Genomic DNA, 20,078 nt, shown 5'->3' with positions numbered 1-20,078 from the left:
ACGGCACCAGACCAAGACGAAGAAAGCGGGCGAGAGAGTCTTCTGAGGAGGAGAGTACCGATGAGTGGGAGGAGATGGCCGTTGCATGGTCGAAGGTGAAGAAGAAGAGCAAGAATGATAGAAACAGTCCCGACAGACCCATCATTGTTCATCATCTCACCCGGCTAAAGAGGGCGCAGTGTGCACACAACCTGTCACCAAAAACCTCCGCCTCATCATCGGACTCCAGTGGTTTTAACCTCGGGCCCAACCACAGTAAGGCTTCACAACACTCATTCTCAATGCAATGGAAGAAGGTATCAACCATTCCTAATTCCATTCCATGCATTTCAACCATTCCTAATTCCATTCCATGCATTTCAATGAGCCAGTCTTCCGATTTCTCCCCCTACCAGCCCCCCCTGGTAGTGACCGTGTCTATTCAGTTTGATATCTTTCATCAATGATCGATTGTGCTCCATTGATTACTTTTTTACAGACAGCTTTGAGTCTCTCTACACATTGGGAAGCATGCTAGGAAAAGGGGGGTGTGGGGCAGTGTATGCCGCCATCCGCCAAACTGATGGGCAACAGGTGAACTTTGGAAGAACATAACATTCTCTTTCTGGTCATACTATAGTTAGTTACCATCATTTAGAGGACTTTAAGAGATGAAAGCCCCAATAAGTGCACACAGTAATAGAAAGGACTGCATTAGTTAATGTACATGTTTTCCTCATCTCGTACAGGTCATTTAATGCTGTTTTATTTTTATTTTATTTAGGTGGCCATTAAGTATGTGAGCAAAGGCATGGCAGAGCCATATGTAAAGCTTGTGAGTATCCAGGTTGAGTTTGAAATATTTGAAATTCCATCAAAGTCTAAACAAAGGCCTACATATTCACTTTTCACCATTTAAAAAAAAACTCACACATTGTGGCAACTAGACCTTTCTCCCCTCCACCTCTCTTCTCCTTTATCTGTCTCCTTCCATACCATCCTCTCCTCCTCTCTTGCCCCACCCCCACCCTCCCCACCCTCCAGCCTGGTAAGCAGCAAGCCCTACCCCTGGAGGTGGCTCTGATGCAGATCGTGAGTCGCCCCCCTGCCTGCTCCTACGTGCTGATGCTGCTGGAGTGGTTTGAGGAGCCTGAGCGCTTTATCCTGGTGCTGGAGCGGCCCTACCCCTGCATGGACCTGTTTGACTTCACCGAGGAGATGGGGGGCCGGGTGGACGAGTGCGTGGCCCGGGCCATCATGCTCCAGGTAGTGCTGGCGGTGCGTCACTGCCGTGACCGCGGCGTCCTGCACCGCGACGTCAAGGCTGAGAATCTGCTGGTGCAGACGGACAACCTACGCATCAAGCTCATTGACTTTGGCTGTGGAGACCTGCTGAGAGAATCCACCTACCGAGACTATTCAGGTGGGATAAGAACATAGGGTTAGGGTTATTCACTTATCCATCATGATGATGGTTTTTCCACAAAAGTCACGAAATGCATTTGTGTTACACTTTGTAATGATGACTTAAAACATCTTGTTGGAATGATCTATTTCCGACCTCCCTTCCCTCCCTCCCTTCTTCCTACCTTCCATTATTGTCTTCCTTCCCTACTTCCTCCCTTACTTCCTCCCTCTCGCTCTCCATCCTTCTTGTCAATCCCTCTCACACTGTCTTCCCCCTCAGGCACAGAGGAGTTCTGCCCTCCAGAGTGGGTCCTGAGTGGCACCTACCAGGGCCGCCATGCCACCATCTGGTCCCTGGGGGTACTGCTCTTCAGCCTGGTGTGTGGACGCCTCCCTTTTAACAAGGAAGCTGACATCATCGCCGGACGCCTACGCTTCAAAAAAGGACTCAGTGAAGGTAAGAAGTATTACAGGAAATCGGGTGGGGAGGGAGGACAAGAGAGTTTATTTTGGTATGTGTGGGTGTGTACAATACAGGCTGGCAGAGATAGAGATCGGTGGATGGGCCCATTGTAATGCATGGAACGGAATGAGGAATGGTATCAAACACAGTAATGCATGGTAAGGAATAGGGAATGGTATCAAACGTGTGTTTGATACCATTCCTTATTCCGTTCTATGCATTACAGTGAGCCCGTCCTCTGATATCTACCTCCACCAGTCTCCATGGTATGTCTGATTATGGATGCATGAGATATGCACAAGGTGCACACAGTCAAGTGAGGCTACATAAAACAAAACAAATACGGGGTGGGTTTAACAAGGATGCCCCCCCCCCCCTCTCTATCATTCCCCTATCATTTTCCTAACAACATAGAGTGTGAGGAGCTCATTGGCTGGTGTCTGCAGCGAGATCCCACGAAGAGGCCTGTTTTGGAGCAGATACTCCTTCATGACTGGATGACAGAGAGAAACATGGCTCCAGAAGACTAGTGTAAGGTGTTGGATGAAAGAAGGTAGCTCATACTGTGCAATGGAAGTCAGTGTCTTATAAATACATCAGTCAATCAGTCAGGAGAAAATCTGTCATTCTTTGTGCAGAGTATCGACCCATGGCACCTCCTCACCTGATCCTCTCCCCCCTCGCCTGATCTCTAACCCGTGTTAGGATCATCCATGCTTCCAGTCCAACAGGTCTAAGTTTGCCTCTCCTCTGGAGGCTCTCTCGGGCTTCAAGGCTGCCTGTCTATGGTTAGGTGTTGCTCCAAAAAGGTTCCTTGCCACAAGGAATACCAGGACATGAATAAAAAATGCGTGGCAATAAAAATGTGTGTGACATTTTGTCATTTATCACAATGAAATGATCATCTGTAAAGAGGGACGCTGAATCCCAGCAGGAAAGAGGTGAAACATCAGCAAATCATCCATGGAAAAGAGCAGAAACTACAGGTATGGGAAACAACTGTGAGACAAGAGTTGATTTGTAAAACTCCTCATGAGGGGAACATTAGTCTAACTTGAGATGACTAATCTTCAGGAGAGATTTGGGGAATAGAGACCAAACAAAACAAGAACAGAAGAGGAAATGAAAGGACTGTGCATTCTAAGACGGAATGGAATTGAGTTGTGGCAAACTGTCGCAGGCCACAAGATCCAATACCTCTGCTCAAAAACAGTATATTGCATGCCATGTCATTTGCTTGATCAGCAACCTCAGAATGCCAGAAACATTGACTTATTGCAACACCTTAAAACACTTATGTTTTCCAAATAGATTACAACACAGTGAATACAGCTGTATAATTCATTATATAATATATATTGAAAACACACATTTCCCCCCAAAATACACTTTGACCATCACCAACAAAATCAAGGCCTTTTACTCTGAGTTGAATGGCTTGTCAAAACATTTACATTTACTAATACCTGTACTGTACATTATCCTGTTGGACTATTTGTTCCTATTGGAAAAATTATTTTTTAATTTTTAACCAGCTAGCTAACTGTAAACAATAATATTGATAGCTATTGCTATAATGTCAGTAACCTTGAAATGTAGGCTTCAATTGTTAATGTCTATCAAATTTAGGAACCTGTCCTATTGGACTCCTGTAGGAGAAAATGAATGAAATAGAAAATCCTGTTCGATTTTAGAATCTATCCTATATGGATTCTATCCGAGAGGATATTACTAAAGAATCCTGTTGGATTTTGGAAACTACACTGTAAAAAAAATATAATAATGTAATGTAATAATTTAAATTAAACAGCCGAGTTGCCACTCAAAAGCTGTCAAATTACAGTAAAATAATATAGTTTTTAAGAACATAGAAAAGCCATAAAAATAAAAATAGTTATTTACATTCAGTAAAATAAAGAATAATAAAGTTAATTTACAGACTTTTACGCATATTTAACAATTAAAATCCAATTTTAATGAACATTTTTGAATGTCAAAATAGTATAATATATATGTTAAAATGAAGTTTTAAGCTGTGAAATTCTTACAAATATCGTACAATTCCATAAATAAATGGGCACTTTGATGGGGAATTTTATGTAAATGTATAAAATTCATCAATCATTGTATGGAATTTTCCAATATAAATACTACTTTTTGAGTATCAAAATGTTCGTTTTTTTCATGTCGAAATATGAATGTGAAGAAATAAACTTAAACTTTTCTTATTTTAAGGATTTTTAGGAGTTATCTTTACTAAGCCCCTGAGTTTTTTTTTTTTTTTTTTACATTGCAATCAAAGATAATGCCTAAACCTAACTTGGTTGGCCCATAGACTACTTTCAATGTAAGGAACCATCTGATCATATGGGGTATTCACTCAGTGAAAGTATCTACGGAATGTGTTTTGTTAGATTACAAAAGAAGTTTGCTAGATTACAAAAGAAGTTCAACTGTAAACCGCAATTCTAACATTGCACAAAGTCAGAGTTGCAACACTGTTTTCATCACATCCTGATGACGCTTCCTCCACTTACATGGTGCCCCTCTGTACTTCCCTTTCGTTAGCCTGGACTCCATTTGATTCAGCAAATAGTGCTGAGCAGAGCAAAACATACCTTGCAACTCAGAATACTACAGTTTGATTTTTATTTTAGCTTGATTTTAACAATGTTTTTGAGAAAACTGTAATTATTCAATCAGTTTGAAAGTCTGAAAATACATTGCATATCATGGAAATGCGAGACGCAGTATTTAAAACTCCCATTGTATTATTTCTCATTGTGTCTATTATAAATATTAAGGTAAAGATTGCCGCAATTTGACCAATTTGCACATGCAAATTGGGGCCCAGTGCCTCTTTGTACCCTCTGTCTGTCTGTCTGTCAAAGTGTCTGTCTGGCTATCAAATACAACATACATCAAATACTAAGTGTATTAAAAGCTTAATGCATTGGAGAGATACAACATACAGTTGTGCATAACAGATCTCTGTAGGGGGCAAATGCTGCCACACAGCTATAATGTAAACATTGAGTAGTGGAAAAGTACTATTCACATTAAATCCAATGCTCTGTCTTATCACATGGAATGCAAGGTCACATCAGGCTGTGTCTATGCTGAGGTCACAATGATACCTAAGGTTGCAGTGACTGTAAGCAAAGCAAAAAAGCTCAGACTAAGAGACAAAACAGGTCTTTGTTAGGAGCAGAATAACAAGAAGACCCCTGACCACAACTGACCTGACAATTTACCTCACAAATGCATCATGTGGCTCATTAATCAAACACAATCAGAACATTCCCCCATATTTTATTGCTGTTATTATTAAAAGACGACTTGTCCTGTTCAGGGCTAGTTGGGGCCAACATATTCCTCTCGCACGTGAATCCTGTGAGTCATATCCTTGAATCAGTGACTTGAAAAGTGGAAGTGTTGAAAGTGAGAATGTGTCTAGTGACAGACCAGTGTTGAAATCCTTGAATGAGACCCATTCATAGAAGAAGAAAAAAACACAACATGTGACAGGATGTTTCTTAGATACTAAATAGTGCAGTAGTAGCCTTGCCATAACCATACACCAGGTCCTCTGCCAGCAGTGTAAGGACAGTGTCCGTTAATGTCAGTTAGAGTCCTACTAGGACAATGCTAACCATCAAGATAACAGTAGCTGCCATTTTGCTCTTCATGCAAACCTCCCAGTGTTCGTCTCTATCAGGTACTGTATGTTCCCATAGCAACTGACGGTAATCATATACCTGTATATGATTCCCCTCAGCAGGGAACCAATTGATTGGTCTGAGATTTAGAGGGAACCAGAAGTAGAATGGATAAAGGGACCACTGCATATTCACTGTACTGTAGAGCATTTCCATCAGTTGTTGTAACCACCCTCTCTTTCTCTATAGATGCCATGTTTAGTCTCTACAATGCAGACCAGGGCAAAACTGTTCATGTCGGGAGACCCAATGGACCTTCAATGGAGAGAGTTACATCGATCGGTAATAATGATCCCTTGATCTCGATGCGCTGGGTATCTCAAGGAAGACTCTTCTCCCCAATCCTGAAGAAGTGCATCAGTGTCCAGGGAAAACGTGAAGGTAGTGTACTGTTGTGGTACGATTGCAATGAGAAGAGTAACCTCCAACAGTGGGAATGCAAGAATCAAACGCTGCTTGCACTCAAAGGCCAAGACCTGTACATACGCGTTAGTGACAATGCTAGGCTAGTGTTGTCCAAAGACACGGGACCCAGGAGCCAGTTCACAGTTAAGGGTACAACGGACGGCGCCTGCTCAAGAAGACACAGAGGTACAGTATTCACACATGATCACTCCTGATAGGCTTTTACCTACTGTGCAGATTCTGTCCAAAGAATGTAAAGTGGCTGAAGTAGATGAAAATGAGTTAAATACAAGTTAAATACAAATAAATAGATATACATTAATTTATAGTAATACATATAATACATCAGCATACTGTTTTAGTTTAGATTAAATCCCTCATATTCAAATCTATAGTCCAGAAATATGGTACATTTCATTTAGAATAAAAAGCCCCATTCTGCTCTTCAAATGCGTCCTGACCTCACTGTCTTTCCTGGTTACTTCTAGAAATATTTACCATTGATGGCAATGCATACGGCCAGCCTTGCCAGTTTCCCTTCTTGTACAAGAACCGCTGGTATGGAGACTGCACCTCCATCGACCTGGAGTCTACCAGACATACCTGGTGTGCAACCGAAACAAACTATCATGTGAATGACCTCTGGGGGTACTGTCCAAACAAATGTGAGTATAGAGAGAGAATACATCTGATAAAAGCTAGTTTATAACTGTACTAAAATAAATTTCGGTCGGTGATAACTATTCCATAAATAAGTACAGAATGTCATCAAAAACTCATGGGTGTCAATGGTTGTCAGAAATAAAGTTTTTGCCAATCATATTCTATAATTCAACCTCTATTTGCTTCTCTTCTTTTTAGTTTTTTTTGTTTTGTTATCAAGTTATCTAATCAAGTTGAGATAGAAAGATAGATAGATTTGAGATGTACTTTTTGAATATATTAATCGATGTTTTATATCTCTATCCATCTATCTCCCCTTTACAGTCACTGAGAACTGGAATAAAAATCCTGTGACAGAGGTATTTTACCAGTTCAACGCCCATTCTGCCCTCACCTGGCACCAAGCCCGGACCAGCTGCCAAGAGCAAGGCAGTGACCTCCTTAGCATCACTGAGCCCCATGAGCAGGCTTACATTACAGGTAGCGCCCCCTGATGGCTGTGACTAACTTGATCCTGCACAGCAGTCTTAACAGTGAGAATGATCTCAACCTTAGTTAGACTCAAAATGATTTCCTCCATCTTTTTCCCTCCTTCTCTAACGCATGTGCACGTGTGCACACACACACACACACACACACACACACACACACACACACACACACACACACACACACACACACACACACACACACACACACACACACAAAGGTATTTTGAGCAGCGAGCACTTACAGTTGTGGATAGGTCTGAACATACTAGACCAGAACAGTGGATGGGAGTGGAGTGATGGGAAGCCGTTCCGTTACCTTCGATGGGATGCTGGTTAGTGTTCCCAACATGCTCCCACACCGTATAAAGTAATAAGCATCTGACTATGTACATGGTGTCATGAATGCTATTTCTCATTACTATCACTTATTACTATTGAGGTAGTTCTTGTTGTCCAGGCCCACTTACTGATGTTGTTCTCTGGCTTTAGCACATCCAGTCTCTGATCCTGGGCAGAACTGTGGAGTCCTAAATACTGCAGTGCAGTCCTACTGGCAAAGTTCACTCTGCTTTAAGAAGCTTGGATACATCTGTCAGAAGGGCAAGCCTGCACCGACTGTTCTTCCAGGTGAGAAAACAAATGTATTCTGTTCAATTGGCACATATTGGAGGACTATACCATGACATGACATGTGTCCATTCACTTACAAGAAGTATATTTGTCTAAAGTAAGTCGCTTTGAATAAAGGCATCTGCTAAATGTTAAAAATGTAAATGTAAAAATGTCCAGATATGATATCTGTTATTTAGGTATGAAGAGTACCTCAATTTTCATTTCAAACTTTCTCACCTTTTGATGGACAGCTGTGTCTGGCTTTTGTACGAGTCCATGGGTCCCCTATGCTGGCCAGTGCTACCTCCTTAAGCGTGCTAAGAAAAAATGGTCCGACGCACTGACAGAATGTCGCAAAGAGGAAGGCGACCTCGTGAGCATCCACAACATAGAGGAGCAAAGCTTTGTCATCTCCCAGCTGGGATACGGTGAGTGAAAGATCTGAGTGAACGGTGAGTGAACTGATCATGAGGATGTTGCTGGAGTATGATCTTTATCTTACAACATGACTGTATCAGTGGAGTTGTTCTGAGTCTGTGTCCTTGTCTCACCAATAGCAAAGGAAATAATAAAAGTATGGATGATTTGGTTGTTAAAACAAGCAAGACGTCATTTCTGAAAAAGTTGTTGAAGGACAAATGAGATGGGTATGCTATATTGATGACATTCTCTTGTGCTTGTTCCTGCTCTGCAGCATCCACTGATGAGTTGTGGATCGGACTGAGTGACCAGAAGACCAGCCTGCTGTTTGAATGGAGCGACCACTCCAGCGTCACCTTCTCCAGGTGGCAGGTTGGGATGCCCACCCACGCCAACAGGCCGAAACAGGACTGTGTCCTCATCAGGGGAGAGGTATAGACAAACCCTGTTTCCATCTCATCCACACATTCCACATCATCATCAGCTGACAGTGTCCTTGTTGCTTTCCCTAAGCTAGACAACTTTCCGTTGCAGGAGGGGAAGTGGGCTAGCCAAGTGTGTGTGAACAAGTATGGGTTTGTCTGCAAGAAGAAGGCTGCCTCCAAACCCTCTGGAGATCAAGTGGAAACCAACCCAGGATGCAAACCTGTGAGTATAGTTCGCAAGCCTATAATATTGAATCCAAGTCCCTGGTGTTTTGTTTGGTTCAGTTTTAGAACAAACATTACCTGGAAGTGATTATTGCATCTTGTTTGTTTGTTTTTCACTCAAGGGTTGGAACAGGTATGGTTCCTATTGCTACCTTGTGGGATCAGAGACAAAGACTTGGAACGAAGCTAAAGATACATGCAACAGCTCAGGCTACTATTTGGCTGATGTTTCAAGCGGGTAAGGGAGAAACAGTGACTTTATGTTCATTATTGCTGTAAAATACAGTTTATATTATGTTTTTCTTACTACTCAGAATGAGAGAAATTCCCCTCACCAGTGTAAACTGAAGGTTTCCATTTGTTTTTTTGTGAATGTTTCCAGAGTGCATAATGCATTCCTCATCAGCTTGGTCGGGGTGAGGCCAGAGAAGTACTTCTGGATTGGGCTTTCTAACCAGAATAATATTGACCACTTTGTTTGGACAAACACAATCAGAGTGAAATTTGTTCAATGGAATGCAGAAATGCCAGGTGTGGGATAAGTACAGCTAAAATGAAATGACTAACATATTCCTTACCGTACATTGAGATGAAAATCTACTGTAGAGTGGATTGTTTACTAATCAGACTTATTGCTATTTATTGTGATAGTTTTATCCTGATTTGAAATTCCTCTTTTTATCCAAAACAACACAAGGCAACAGACAAGGTTGTGTCGCCATGAGAACTGGGACTTCAGCTGGATTATGGGATATTCTGAGCTGCACCAATAAGGAGAAGTATATCTGCAAGCAGCTGGCGGAAGGGGTGGTTGTGACCCCAGCCCCGATCACCCCAGCCTCTACCAACTGCCATGAGGGCTGGAAAGCTGTGAGCAATAACAACTACTGCTACAAGGTAGAAACAACCACACAGTCTAAAGTACATACTATTGCCTAATCATAGTAGCAGCTCTTTGGAAGCGTCACACTTCCAAGATCCCCAGAGATTTTTTTTTAAAGTTTGTCTCTTTTTCATGTAGTCAAGTTAAAGGTACAGTCTGCACGTTTTTCTGTTATTTTACATTGGGAAATATACTCCTTGATTATGATGAACATGTTGCTGAAGGTACATGTTGAATGTACATTTTGCAATAGTCACTGTGTGAAACGTATATATCAGACACAATAGTACAAGGCTATTCCATACATGTTCATATTTCTACTTAACATCTTCATGTTACTATTGCGTAAAAACGTCATGTTTCCACAAAGCACTACGTTAGCAACATTATTACGACTCTGAATTTCTTTAAGGGTTCGGCAGTACATGAACTTTGAGTGGTTAATGTAAAGTGTTACTGTTATGCCCATGGAATGTCGTTCCTTGACCACTATGAGTATGTATGTATGTTTAATCCATACCTCTCTTTCTTGTCCCAGTTTTTCACAGGGCCACGAGAAGAAGAAAAGAACTGGTTCGAAGCTCTGGACTATTGCAGGGCAATTGGGGGAGACCTGCTCAGCATTCACAGTATTAATGCCATACATGAAAGGTAAAGCAAAAAAAAGTTATTCTTCCTTCTTCTAGCATTGTGACTGCCAATGGCCCCTGGTCCTAGCATAGATTACTTTTTCTTATGATGACTGATGGAGAGATGATTCACTTACTTAAACAAATGTATTTGTTGTAAGTCACTTTGGATAAACGCATCTGCTAAATGCCATAAATGTAAAATGTAAATGTAAAGCACATTCCTAAACGCATAAAATGCAGGCCTTGTCAGGAAAAGTGTTCATACAACTCTATTTCTAGTAATTATTTTGTGAAACATTTAATACTGAACTTGACATTTTAGAATAGACAAAGTTATATTGCAAGAAGGCGTAAGGTGTTTTTTATATTGCATTTGATACAGAATATTGTAGGATTGAAAACTGTTTCTACAGTCTCTTTGATTGGTCTCAGACTTACAATACTCTGACTGACCGTTAGATGGAGTAAGAGCCCCACCGGTAACCCACCAGCTATGATACCTTACTTCTGTAGGCCTGTTAAATTTCTCACATTGTCTCTCAGATTATATTACACCTATTCATATTATTTGTAATAATTCAGAAGTGGCAAAGCCTGGATTGGTCTCAGTGCCCAGGACCCTAACAGTGGCTACGTATGGAGTGATGGATCGCCGGTGAGTCACGTTGAAACATTTTTGCTTTTACTAAAAAGGTATACGTCTTCTTTTTACTATTTTAGATGCAGTTAAGTTGTCAAAAGATGTCTCATGTCGGCACACAAACCAAAATGTTGTGTTTATGTTGTTACTAAATACTTTGGTTTAGCTGCCACCCGTGTTGTGTGATGTTTGTTGATGATAATCAAGTTTGACAAAGAACAATAGTTTTCTACAGTACACTGCATTTGACATACTGTTTCTCAAAGTACATTTCATGCAAGACCGTCTTTTATTGTTTTCCTCAGCTGTCTTATCAACACTGGACTGATGGAGAACCCAACACTAAATTTGTGGATTCACGTTGCGTTGAAGTCAGCCTGTATAACTCGTTTGACAGTGATGGATCTTGGGAGGTCGACCACTGTGAGAGCCACAATGACTGGTTGTGCCAGATCCGTAAAGGTACAGTATGATCTATGAGGGCTGCCTGCCTTCTGTTGCTTTTGTCTGAGTCACAGGATGTGGTGGGAGAGGAAGGATGATCTTTAAGTGGTGGACATGACAGTAACTTCTAATGGCAGTCTAAATTGTGTAGTCTACAATATATACTGCAGTATTTGTATTGCTGTGTTGTTACTCTTTGTAAGTGTAAAATCTTGTTATTAGGCTACATCCTTTCCACTCTTCACTTGCTTACTGTCCGAAGCGTACTGTAGTTGTATTCTTGTACATAGCTACAATTTAACTTAACTGCCATCAAATGAATTTTGAGACATTTGTTTGTACTTGAGTAGACAATATATTTCCGTACACTTCAGAATACATTCTGCTGCTGCCGTCAGCAGTTACATCATCAATTGAGACAAGTTAGCCAGTTCTAGTGGCAGCTATACATGATGTAACATTAACACCCACTCCACCATGTTTCACAGATTAAGTGGTACAGTATGCTTTAAATCTTGGGCAGATCCTTTTTCTTCCAACTGTTCCTTTTGCAGTCACTCTGGTACACTCTGGATAATATTCATCTTATCTGTCTTTTTCCAGACCTCTTCAAGCTTTTAGGTACTTTTTAGAAAACTGTAAAACTTTTTAGCCTCTGTAGTTCGGCTGGTGACGTATCCTGCGAATGGTGGTCTCTGACACATTCATTTTCTTTATTTCAAATCCAAACTTTTGGAGTGTAGAGGCTAAAGAAGAAACAATGCTTCACTGTACCATTACTGATGCAGGGCACTGTATGTTTATGATTTGAAAATACACACATGCCTTGATTTTCCCTACAGTGTTGGTTTCTAGAGAGGTAGGTTTGATTCAACCTGCCCCTGAGTGTGTTTGTGTTCTTTCTCCTCGTTTGTGCACCTGCAGGAAAGACACCGAACCCCCCTCCCAATGACACTGTCTCTGGTAAGTCACCGGCAGACCAGGGGAGTCTGGTGGACGTGGACATTTGAGGACGGGCTCATTGTAATGCATGGAATGGAATGAAGAATGGTATCAAACATTCCTCATTCCGTTCCAAGCATAACAATGAGCCTGTCCTCCAATTTTAGCCTCCACCAGCCCTGCTGAAGACCAAACACAGGTGACAGAAGACCAAACACACTGACACACAAAGTCAAAATAACACACCATCCAAAAAACACAAAAGAAAATGCACACGAAAATGACTTAAACATCACAATTGTTTTATTGTTCTGTGACATAAGACCTGCTCTAGTGCCTAAACCTTTTCCCCCACACATGGACTAATCTTTTATTTTCTCCCAAAGTATACAGAGTAATGTCAGGAACTCTTATGTAAAGTATTTTCTATCCTCTTACAGCCTACAATGTGACTGCGGATGGTTGGATAGAGTACAAAGGCAATCAGTATTATATCAATGAAATACCTCTGGCCATGGAGGAGGCCAGACACTACTGTCAGCAGAGGCATGGTGACCTGTTAGTTATGAATGGAGAAGATGAAGAGTTTGTGAGGAAACAGGTATTAAACCACAATCCTCTGCCGTGCCTTCAAAGTCATATATAGAGGTTCACAAAAACCCTTTCAATCCAGAAGGATGACTTTTTTTTGTGACTTTCGTGTTTTAAAAAAAAAAAAAACTTTAAAGTTTTTTTTTTTTTTTTTTTAGACATGGAAGACATATGGACGTTTTTACATTGGACTAACAGTTGATCTTGATGGGTCAATCACGTAAGTTTATGAGTATTTGACAATAAATCTCCCTCTTATTAGACTGTAGTGTTCCTTAAAAAAAACCTCACTGATGAAAAGAGCCCCTCCAATTAATTTCAACAGATTTCAAAGTGCTTGGGGATGTAGACAGAGTTGCTAGTGAAACTGAGTGGGTTGTGTCGTGCCTAGGTGGATAGATGGCTCCCCAGGGGTCTTTAAGAGATGGGGCCCCGAGCAACCTGACTTCAAGAACAATGACGAGAGCTGTGTGTTAATGACCAACGATGGTGAGTGAAATTAAATGAGCTGAGACTGAAAGATTTGCTTATTTATAATTTTTCATAACAGAGCGGAATTTCAGTCTCTTGGCATGCAGTATCGGAATGACAGAAATGATTCCAAGCAGCATATAGCAGTATTCCAACCTTTATTTATTTAATTTTCTGGAGTTTCATCAAAATAAGCAAGCCCTGGTAGTATTTTGGCAAAATGTTACATATATGACATTGTCTTTGAAAGGTGGTTTTGATTGAAGTGATAAAGAGAAGTGACATTGACATGAGTTTTAATTTCAGCCTGATATCTTAAATGTTTGTAGGGTTCTGGTCAAATACCAACTGTGGGATTCAGTCAGATTCCATCTGCAAAAGGAGTGGGTCACCTACCACCAACAGCACTGTGGCCCCCACTGTGCCCCCCAAAGGTGGCTGTCCACCCGACTGGGTCAGCTTTGAATCAAAGGTCAGAGGTCACAGATCCTCTAAATGCAGTGGGTGAGGGTGTAGTGCTGTAGGCCAACCTCAGTAATGTGGTCGCCAATCTTGACGTCATTTCTCATGTCCAACAGAGCTTTTCATCCATGACTGAACAAGCTCGATCGGTTCCACTAAGGGAACTATTCTAGTTTGTGTATTTCTTAGGATTTGGAAATGAACATACTCTTTGTTGCCTATAGTGTTACAGGCTCATTGAAGCACACCAGGACACATGGCGTGAGGCTAAATCACAGTGCATACAGATGGGAGGAAACCTAGCATCAATTGTCAGCAGACGAGTGCAAGGTTTGTGAGATTCCTTTAACCCTAATGAATGCTCATCATGTCATCAATCAATTGATTGTCCACGATCACAGAGTTCAGCACTATAACTGAACCCTAAAACGAATGAACTAAAATATCACATCCATGAACAAAACTGCCCCAGAACTGCAGTATTGTGCTGACTGACCAAACCTCTCTCCTATGAATTGTAGTATTTTTGATGGCCATGATGACCAAGATGGCTGATGGTATTACTACAGACCTGTGGATTGGCTTGAATACCATAGGCTGGCATGAATTCCTCTGGACTGATGGCCGACCACTGCGCTATAACAACTTGGACGAACGTTTGACTGAAAATGTGAGAGGGGCAATAATGTAGATCTCTCTCTCTCTCTCTCTCTCTCTCCTTTTTATGAGAGAAATTTGCAGACAAACATGACTGTCACAAACTAATGCCTATATAGATACTGTACATTCCACCAACGTTTGTTGTGTGGCAATACAAGGATGGATTGTTGACAACAAAACACTGACTAGTTTGCTTGGGCCTGCACCAAGTGCCAGAGGGCAGAGTTTGCACTTTTGGGACTATTACATTGCTTCCATTGTGCCAGGCAAAACTCAATCAAGCACAGCTAAGTATTTATCATGATTTTAAATTCCATTTGAACCTTGGTCTGTTTCGATATGTGTGCATTTTACTCAAAAACTGCTATTTTCTTTCAAATTCTAGTATGAACATTACCAGGATGATTCTGAGGTAAAGTGTGTTCAAATTTAAGGCAGCTAAATTAATACAGTCACTACATGTATAATGTATGTTCATACCACTGTCTGAGGAATGCAACAATTTGTCAGTGACTATGAGTGTTCATGACTCTGTTGCACTATATTCTAAGTACCAACTAATTACATGATAAAATTGTAATTACACTCTACACATAATATGAATTAATGTGATTTGTAAACCATAAGTCTGAATAGAATGTGACATAATGTTGATGATAACCTTGGCACCCCGTCTTTCTATGCAAGATTATGTTAATGATATTGATGATAGTAATGTCAATGATCATCATCATCATCCTCAACATAACATATATCTTACATTTTATTCAAAGACACTAATATATCAGAGCACAAGGCCATCATGAATATCTTTTTGATTGATTAGGTTTTCTCTCATCGTTACCTTTCCCTTTATCAGGAGCAGTGTGCTGTGATAGACAGCAGGTCATCTAATTTTGGAAAATGGAAGTCAAAGTCCTGCAACGACACCAATGGATACATCTGTCTGCAGAACGTTGGTGAGCAGACCTCCGCCTTGACATATGTAAAGTCCCTAAGCAGGCATTCAGCCAATCAATGTCACTCATCTTTAGTTTCTAGAATCTAGTTCAATGCAGATGAAGCTTATGTTTATCTTTGTTTAGATGTCTACCATGATGTGGTAATTGCAGTATTTTCCTAAACCCTCACTCCTTTTTCACTTGCATTTTGCTGTAGTCATATTTCCTTTCCACAACCTTGATGATAACTGCAATTCTATTCTGACTCTGCATCACCATCCCCCAGATCCATTAATCCGTGTCCCGGCACCAACAGAGTTTCCTAAAGCCTATGTTAAGGTGGGCAATGACTTCATCAAGGTGACGACACAGAAAATGAGCTGGAATGATGCCAAGGTGCACTGTGAGAAAGATGACGCTCACCTGGCTAGCATTCTGGATGATCGGTCCGAGGCTTACATCGAGCTGCAGGGTCTGAAGCTCAAGGCGCCTTTGTGGATTGGTCTCAATAGAATAGAGGTACAATACTGCAATGTTACTTCTTCAAGCTCAACAGTTGACTGGAGTGTGCAGGTTTTCCTCCAGTGTTAGCTGGTAATTGTAGTAATCTCTGCCTCCGACTAACCATGTGGCCTCATCTAGTATATGGTAGAAGATGGGTCCTCTAAACCCTGATACAAAATGTCTTAGCAAGAGAGGGCAATACTTTACAATCATTATTATTCATTCCATTCATTATTGAACCTTCATTAGAAAGCCATATTTATTCAAAGTACAGTATATGGGTTGTCTTAACCATATACCAAATAAAACCTGCACTTGCTAGTATTACTTTAGTATTTATACCAGAATCTATACCTATTTTGTTCCTTCCTTTTCAGACTGATGGCTACTTCAGATGGATTGATGGCTGGCATCTGAGCATGGTCCATTGGGCCAGTGATGAGCCGAGCCACGATCGCCCCTGTGTGTACCTGGATGTGGATGCCAAATGGAAGACAGCTTTCTGCAATAGCACTTTCAACAGTGTGTGTAAGCAGTCCACAGGTGAGATATCAGACAGACAGATGATGCGAGCTATTGTATCAGATGTCTCTGCCTACACAAAGTGTTTACATGAGCAAGAATCATTACCATTTATTATGGGCATCCAAATGAAGTGGTATTCAGAAGGGTTCATATTCAACAGTCATGGATGATTTGATGCTTTACGAACAACAATTAGCGTGGTGAGGCACAAACATGGTCAAACCTTGACCATTTAATCAAGTCCATTTAAATGTATTTACTTATTTGTGTTCATTATTTCATAATTATCATATTTAAAGCAAAGCTTTAAATACCGAAGCAGTTGTAGATCTTAAAATCCACTAATATTAGATTTTTCAAACCAAAAACCAATGGAAATTAATGTATTAATCACCCAATAATTACCATGTTCTAAATCAAAGTAATTGTAACCAAATCATTATGTGTTTTCAGAGATTTCGGATGATTTTGTCATAACATTTAAAACATGCAAATAATCTGGTACATTTACTTTCATTGGTTTTGGGGGATCTCAAATCATTCACACCCACAGCCTTGCCGCCGACTCCACCGGTCCAGTACTTCGGAGAGTGCCCTCATAATTTGGAGGGCGAGATGTATAACGAGCGTATCTTCTGGGTTCCCTATAAGGGTCACTGTTACACCTTCATGGTACAAGAGAGTCAGTGGCCTAACGCTGCAACTAACTGCATAAGAAATGGTAGGAGTGACCTCTAGCTCCTCTTCAGAGCCTTTCACAAATTTAATTGAATATAAAAAACTCACTATGGTCTCACAATGGCTATCATCCTGAAAGGACTAGGTGTTCACACTAGGTGTGCAATGAAAATGTTTCCCATGTCCTGTTTTGTTAAGGGGCGACTCTGGCCAGCATTGAGGATCCCATGGAGTTAGCCTTCATTATGAGGAACCTGGAGATGCTTAAAGATAATCACCAATACTTCTGGATAGGTCTATACAGAACACACCAAGGTACCACCATTTGCCTCCTGCATACAGACATGATGTAACAATAACTGTCATCTCATACGGGTGAAAAGTAACAGAAAAGTGCCTTTTCCTCCTCCAGGGCAGTGGCTTTGGTTTGACAAAACAGTGTTAGATTACACCAACTGGAGTGATGGTGAACCTACTGGGGATGAACATGATAGTAGTGCAGCGATATCCTGCACTGATGGTACATGGAACACAGCCTACCACAGGGAGTACCACGGTTACATCTGCAAAACACCTAAAGGTGAGATTAAATCCAACCGCTACAGGGTTGGATTGGTTAGTGAAGTTGATTTAGTTTATTTTCAATGAAGAACATATTGTTTCAGTTCGAAACAATAGACATGGTTTAAATATATACTTTCTTTTCTACCTGTAGTGATTGGAGTAAATCCATTACCAACAGAAGGTAAGCGGTTTCCCAGCAGTTGACCATCAAGACTTCTTATTTACTAACCGACTCATTTAATTGCAAATTGTTCTATGAATGAATGATGAACACAGTGAATGTGTGTTACCATGGTAATTGATAGCCAATATGTTTTTGCTGTCCTGTAGTATCTGCGAAACAGGAGGCTCACCGGCGCGTCAACGCTGGCGTGGCTGTAGTGGTCGTCCTTGTCATCGTTTTAGTTTTGGGACTCACAGCTTTTGTTCTCTACAAGAGATTTGGCAGTCGAATGCCCACCTTTAGCCACCTCCTGTATTTCAACTCTGAGCCCCCCCAGTCGGACATTGTGGATGACACCAATAAACTGATCAAGAACTTGGAGTTGGACACACACTCCTCAACTGTAACTATGTGAAATTAGCAATGTACAGGAAGGGCCTCTTCCAAGTGTCTTCATATTGTAATAAGTGATTGTTGGAGAACTACGCAAATATTTGTCAATCTGCGTACTGTATCTTGCAGCAAAAGGTGTACATATTCAGAATGATTTTCCAATAAAGTAATTACTTATTCTGATGGAATGTAAATTTCACTTTAATGCATACTTTAATGTCACTGTGTCAGTAACATTAATAGTATCTACTATATCTACTGTGGAAGTAAAACGAGTTGTGTGGAGCCAAAATAGACTGTTTATTGTGGCGTACTGTATCATCACTTTGTTTATAATGTAATCCACAGAAGGAAACTGTATTCCAAAGATTTTCATTTCCTTTAAATAATCAAATTCATTGATTTCTTTTCAGTCGTACACATATGGCTAATTTTATGAAGATCATGTAATGAATGTTCCTCATGAAATGTGCAAAGATGTTTTTTTTTTGTATTAAACACAATTTTGCATATTTCTTTGTTATTGCGCAAGCAATTTGTTAGTGGTCTCATATAGGAATTCATCATTGTTTTTTTTAAATTGGTATTTGGTACCAAATCTACAGAGGTCGTACTATTGATGGGGTTTATCATCAAGAAAAAAAAGACACACATGATTTCAAAGAAAAGCAGGTCTTATTTATTATTATTATAAGTGTGAAAGGAATATGAAGTCATTCAAGTTGGTGTCTACCGGCATTTTAATCATTGCTAATCAAACCACTTAAGGAACATAACATTTTATTGACAGTGCAACACGCGATCAGAGTGTCTACTCTCTTATATATATCCACCAAGGCAATTATGTATTATATACAAATGCATAGAAATAGCATTCAAGCAATATTATTCATCACAAGTTAATACATAGAGTATCCAACACATTCAATACATGTCTGTCACAAAAAAAAAAAATCATGCTCTTGAGAAAAGGTGCAGGTCAGTCAGAATGCTTGGACAATAGAATTAGAATTAGAAAAGTAGAACAGACATGTCCTTTCAAATCAACATTCTAATTCTTGGCTAGATCTAGAAAAATAGGAAGCTGAGGACGACTCCATTTCGCAAAATTCTATTCAATTAAAATAACTTTATTCATCCCAGAGGAGCAATTACTTTGGTCCTACTTTGCTTACTTTGTTGTGGAAGAAATTACACATATATCTAACAACACACAGGGTCAACAACAACATGAAAGCATACCACAACATATTACAATTACATTTACACACACTACAGCGATGGCGTAAGAGTATAAAATAATTAATAAGAAAGTACAGTGCAGATCATAGTCATAGGGCTGCCTGCAACCCATCGCTGCCACAGTCACAGCAGTGTGTGTGCGTGTGCGTGTAAGTGGAGGGGGTAGCGTGGCACTAGTACCAGTCAGGCTCAGGGAGATCAGGAGGAGTGGAGGATGTGGGAGTTGTCCTTGTTTATGGCTTGGCTTTGTTTCTGGTTTGTTGATGGTGACATGAACCAGCAGATAAATGAGAATGAGAGAATTTCTTTGTAGGAGTTGTAGAAGAATGACATGATGCTGGGGGTTTACTAAGAATGAATTCAGCTTTCGTAGGAAATACGTATTGTCTCTGCTGGCTTTTCTTCATGATGGCCTCTGTATTGTCCTCGAACTTCAGCTTCACATCAAAGATGGTACCCAGGTATCTGTATGTCCACACTATCCACCGCTTTGCCAGGATAAGCATTTCAAGGAATGACTTGTCACACCACTCT

The 20,078-nt window shown here is 40.5% G+C and overlaps 1 protein-coding gene across 1 annotated transcript; it reads left to right on the top strand.

The window, feature by feature from the left end:
• Positions 1-510: 510 nt before the first annotated feature.
• On the top strand, positions 511-18,804 carry LOC310819194 (macrophage mannose receptor 1-like; the record flags this gene model as incomplete). The annotated part of the gene is made up of 33 exons (XM_083690438.1): positions 511-573; positions 1,024-1,402; positions 1,667-1,843; positions 5,893-6,159; positions 6,462-6,638; positions 6,961-7,116; positions 7,346-7,459; positions 7,617-7,754; positions 7,991-8,167; positions 8,434-8,591; positions 8,673-8,807; positions 8,932-9,047; positions 9,192-9,340; positions 9,507-9,706; positions 10,231-10,343; positions 10,907-10,979; positions 11,270-11,426; positions 12,333-12,371; positions 12,791-12,951; positions 13,100-13,161; positions 13,333-13,430; positions 13,742-13,884; positions 14,099-14,204; positions 14,396-14,544; positions 14,920-14,946; positions 15,394-15,493; positions 15,762-15,994; positions 16,357-16,522; positions 17,058-17,225; positions 17,381-17,497; positions 17,595-17,762; positions 17,898-17,927; positions 18,077-18,804. The coding sequence occupies 33 exons, from the start codon at positions 511-513 to the stop codon at positions 18,322-18,324; spliced, it is 4,764 nt and encodes a 1,587-aa protein (XP_083546564.1). The 3' UTR covers positions 18,325-18,804.
• Between the last annotated feature and the right edge of the window lie 1,274 nt (positions 18,805-20,078).

Source organism: Argentina silus, assembly GCF_951799395.1.
Source record: "Argentina silus genome assembly, chromosome: 18".
NCBI lineage: Eukaryota > Metazoa > Chordata > Actinopteri > Argentiniformes > Argentinidae > Argentina > Argentina silus.
The sequence above is the reverse complement of the archived record's forward strand: the minus strand, read 5'-3'. Positions and strand labels throughout refer to the sequence as shown.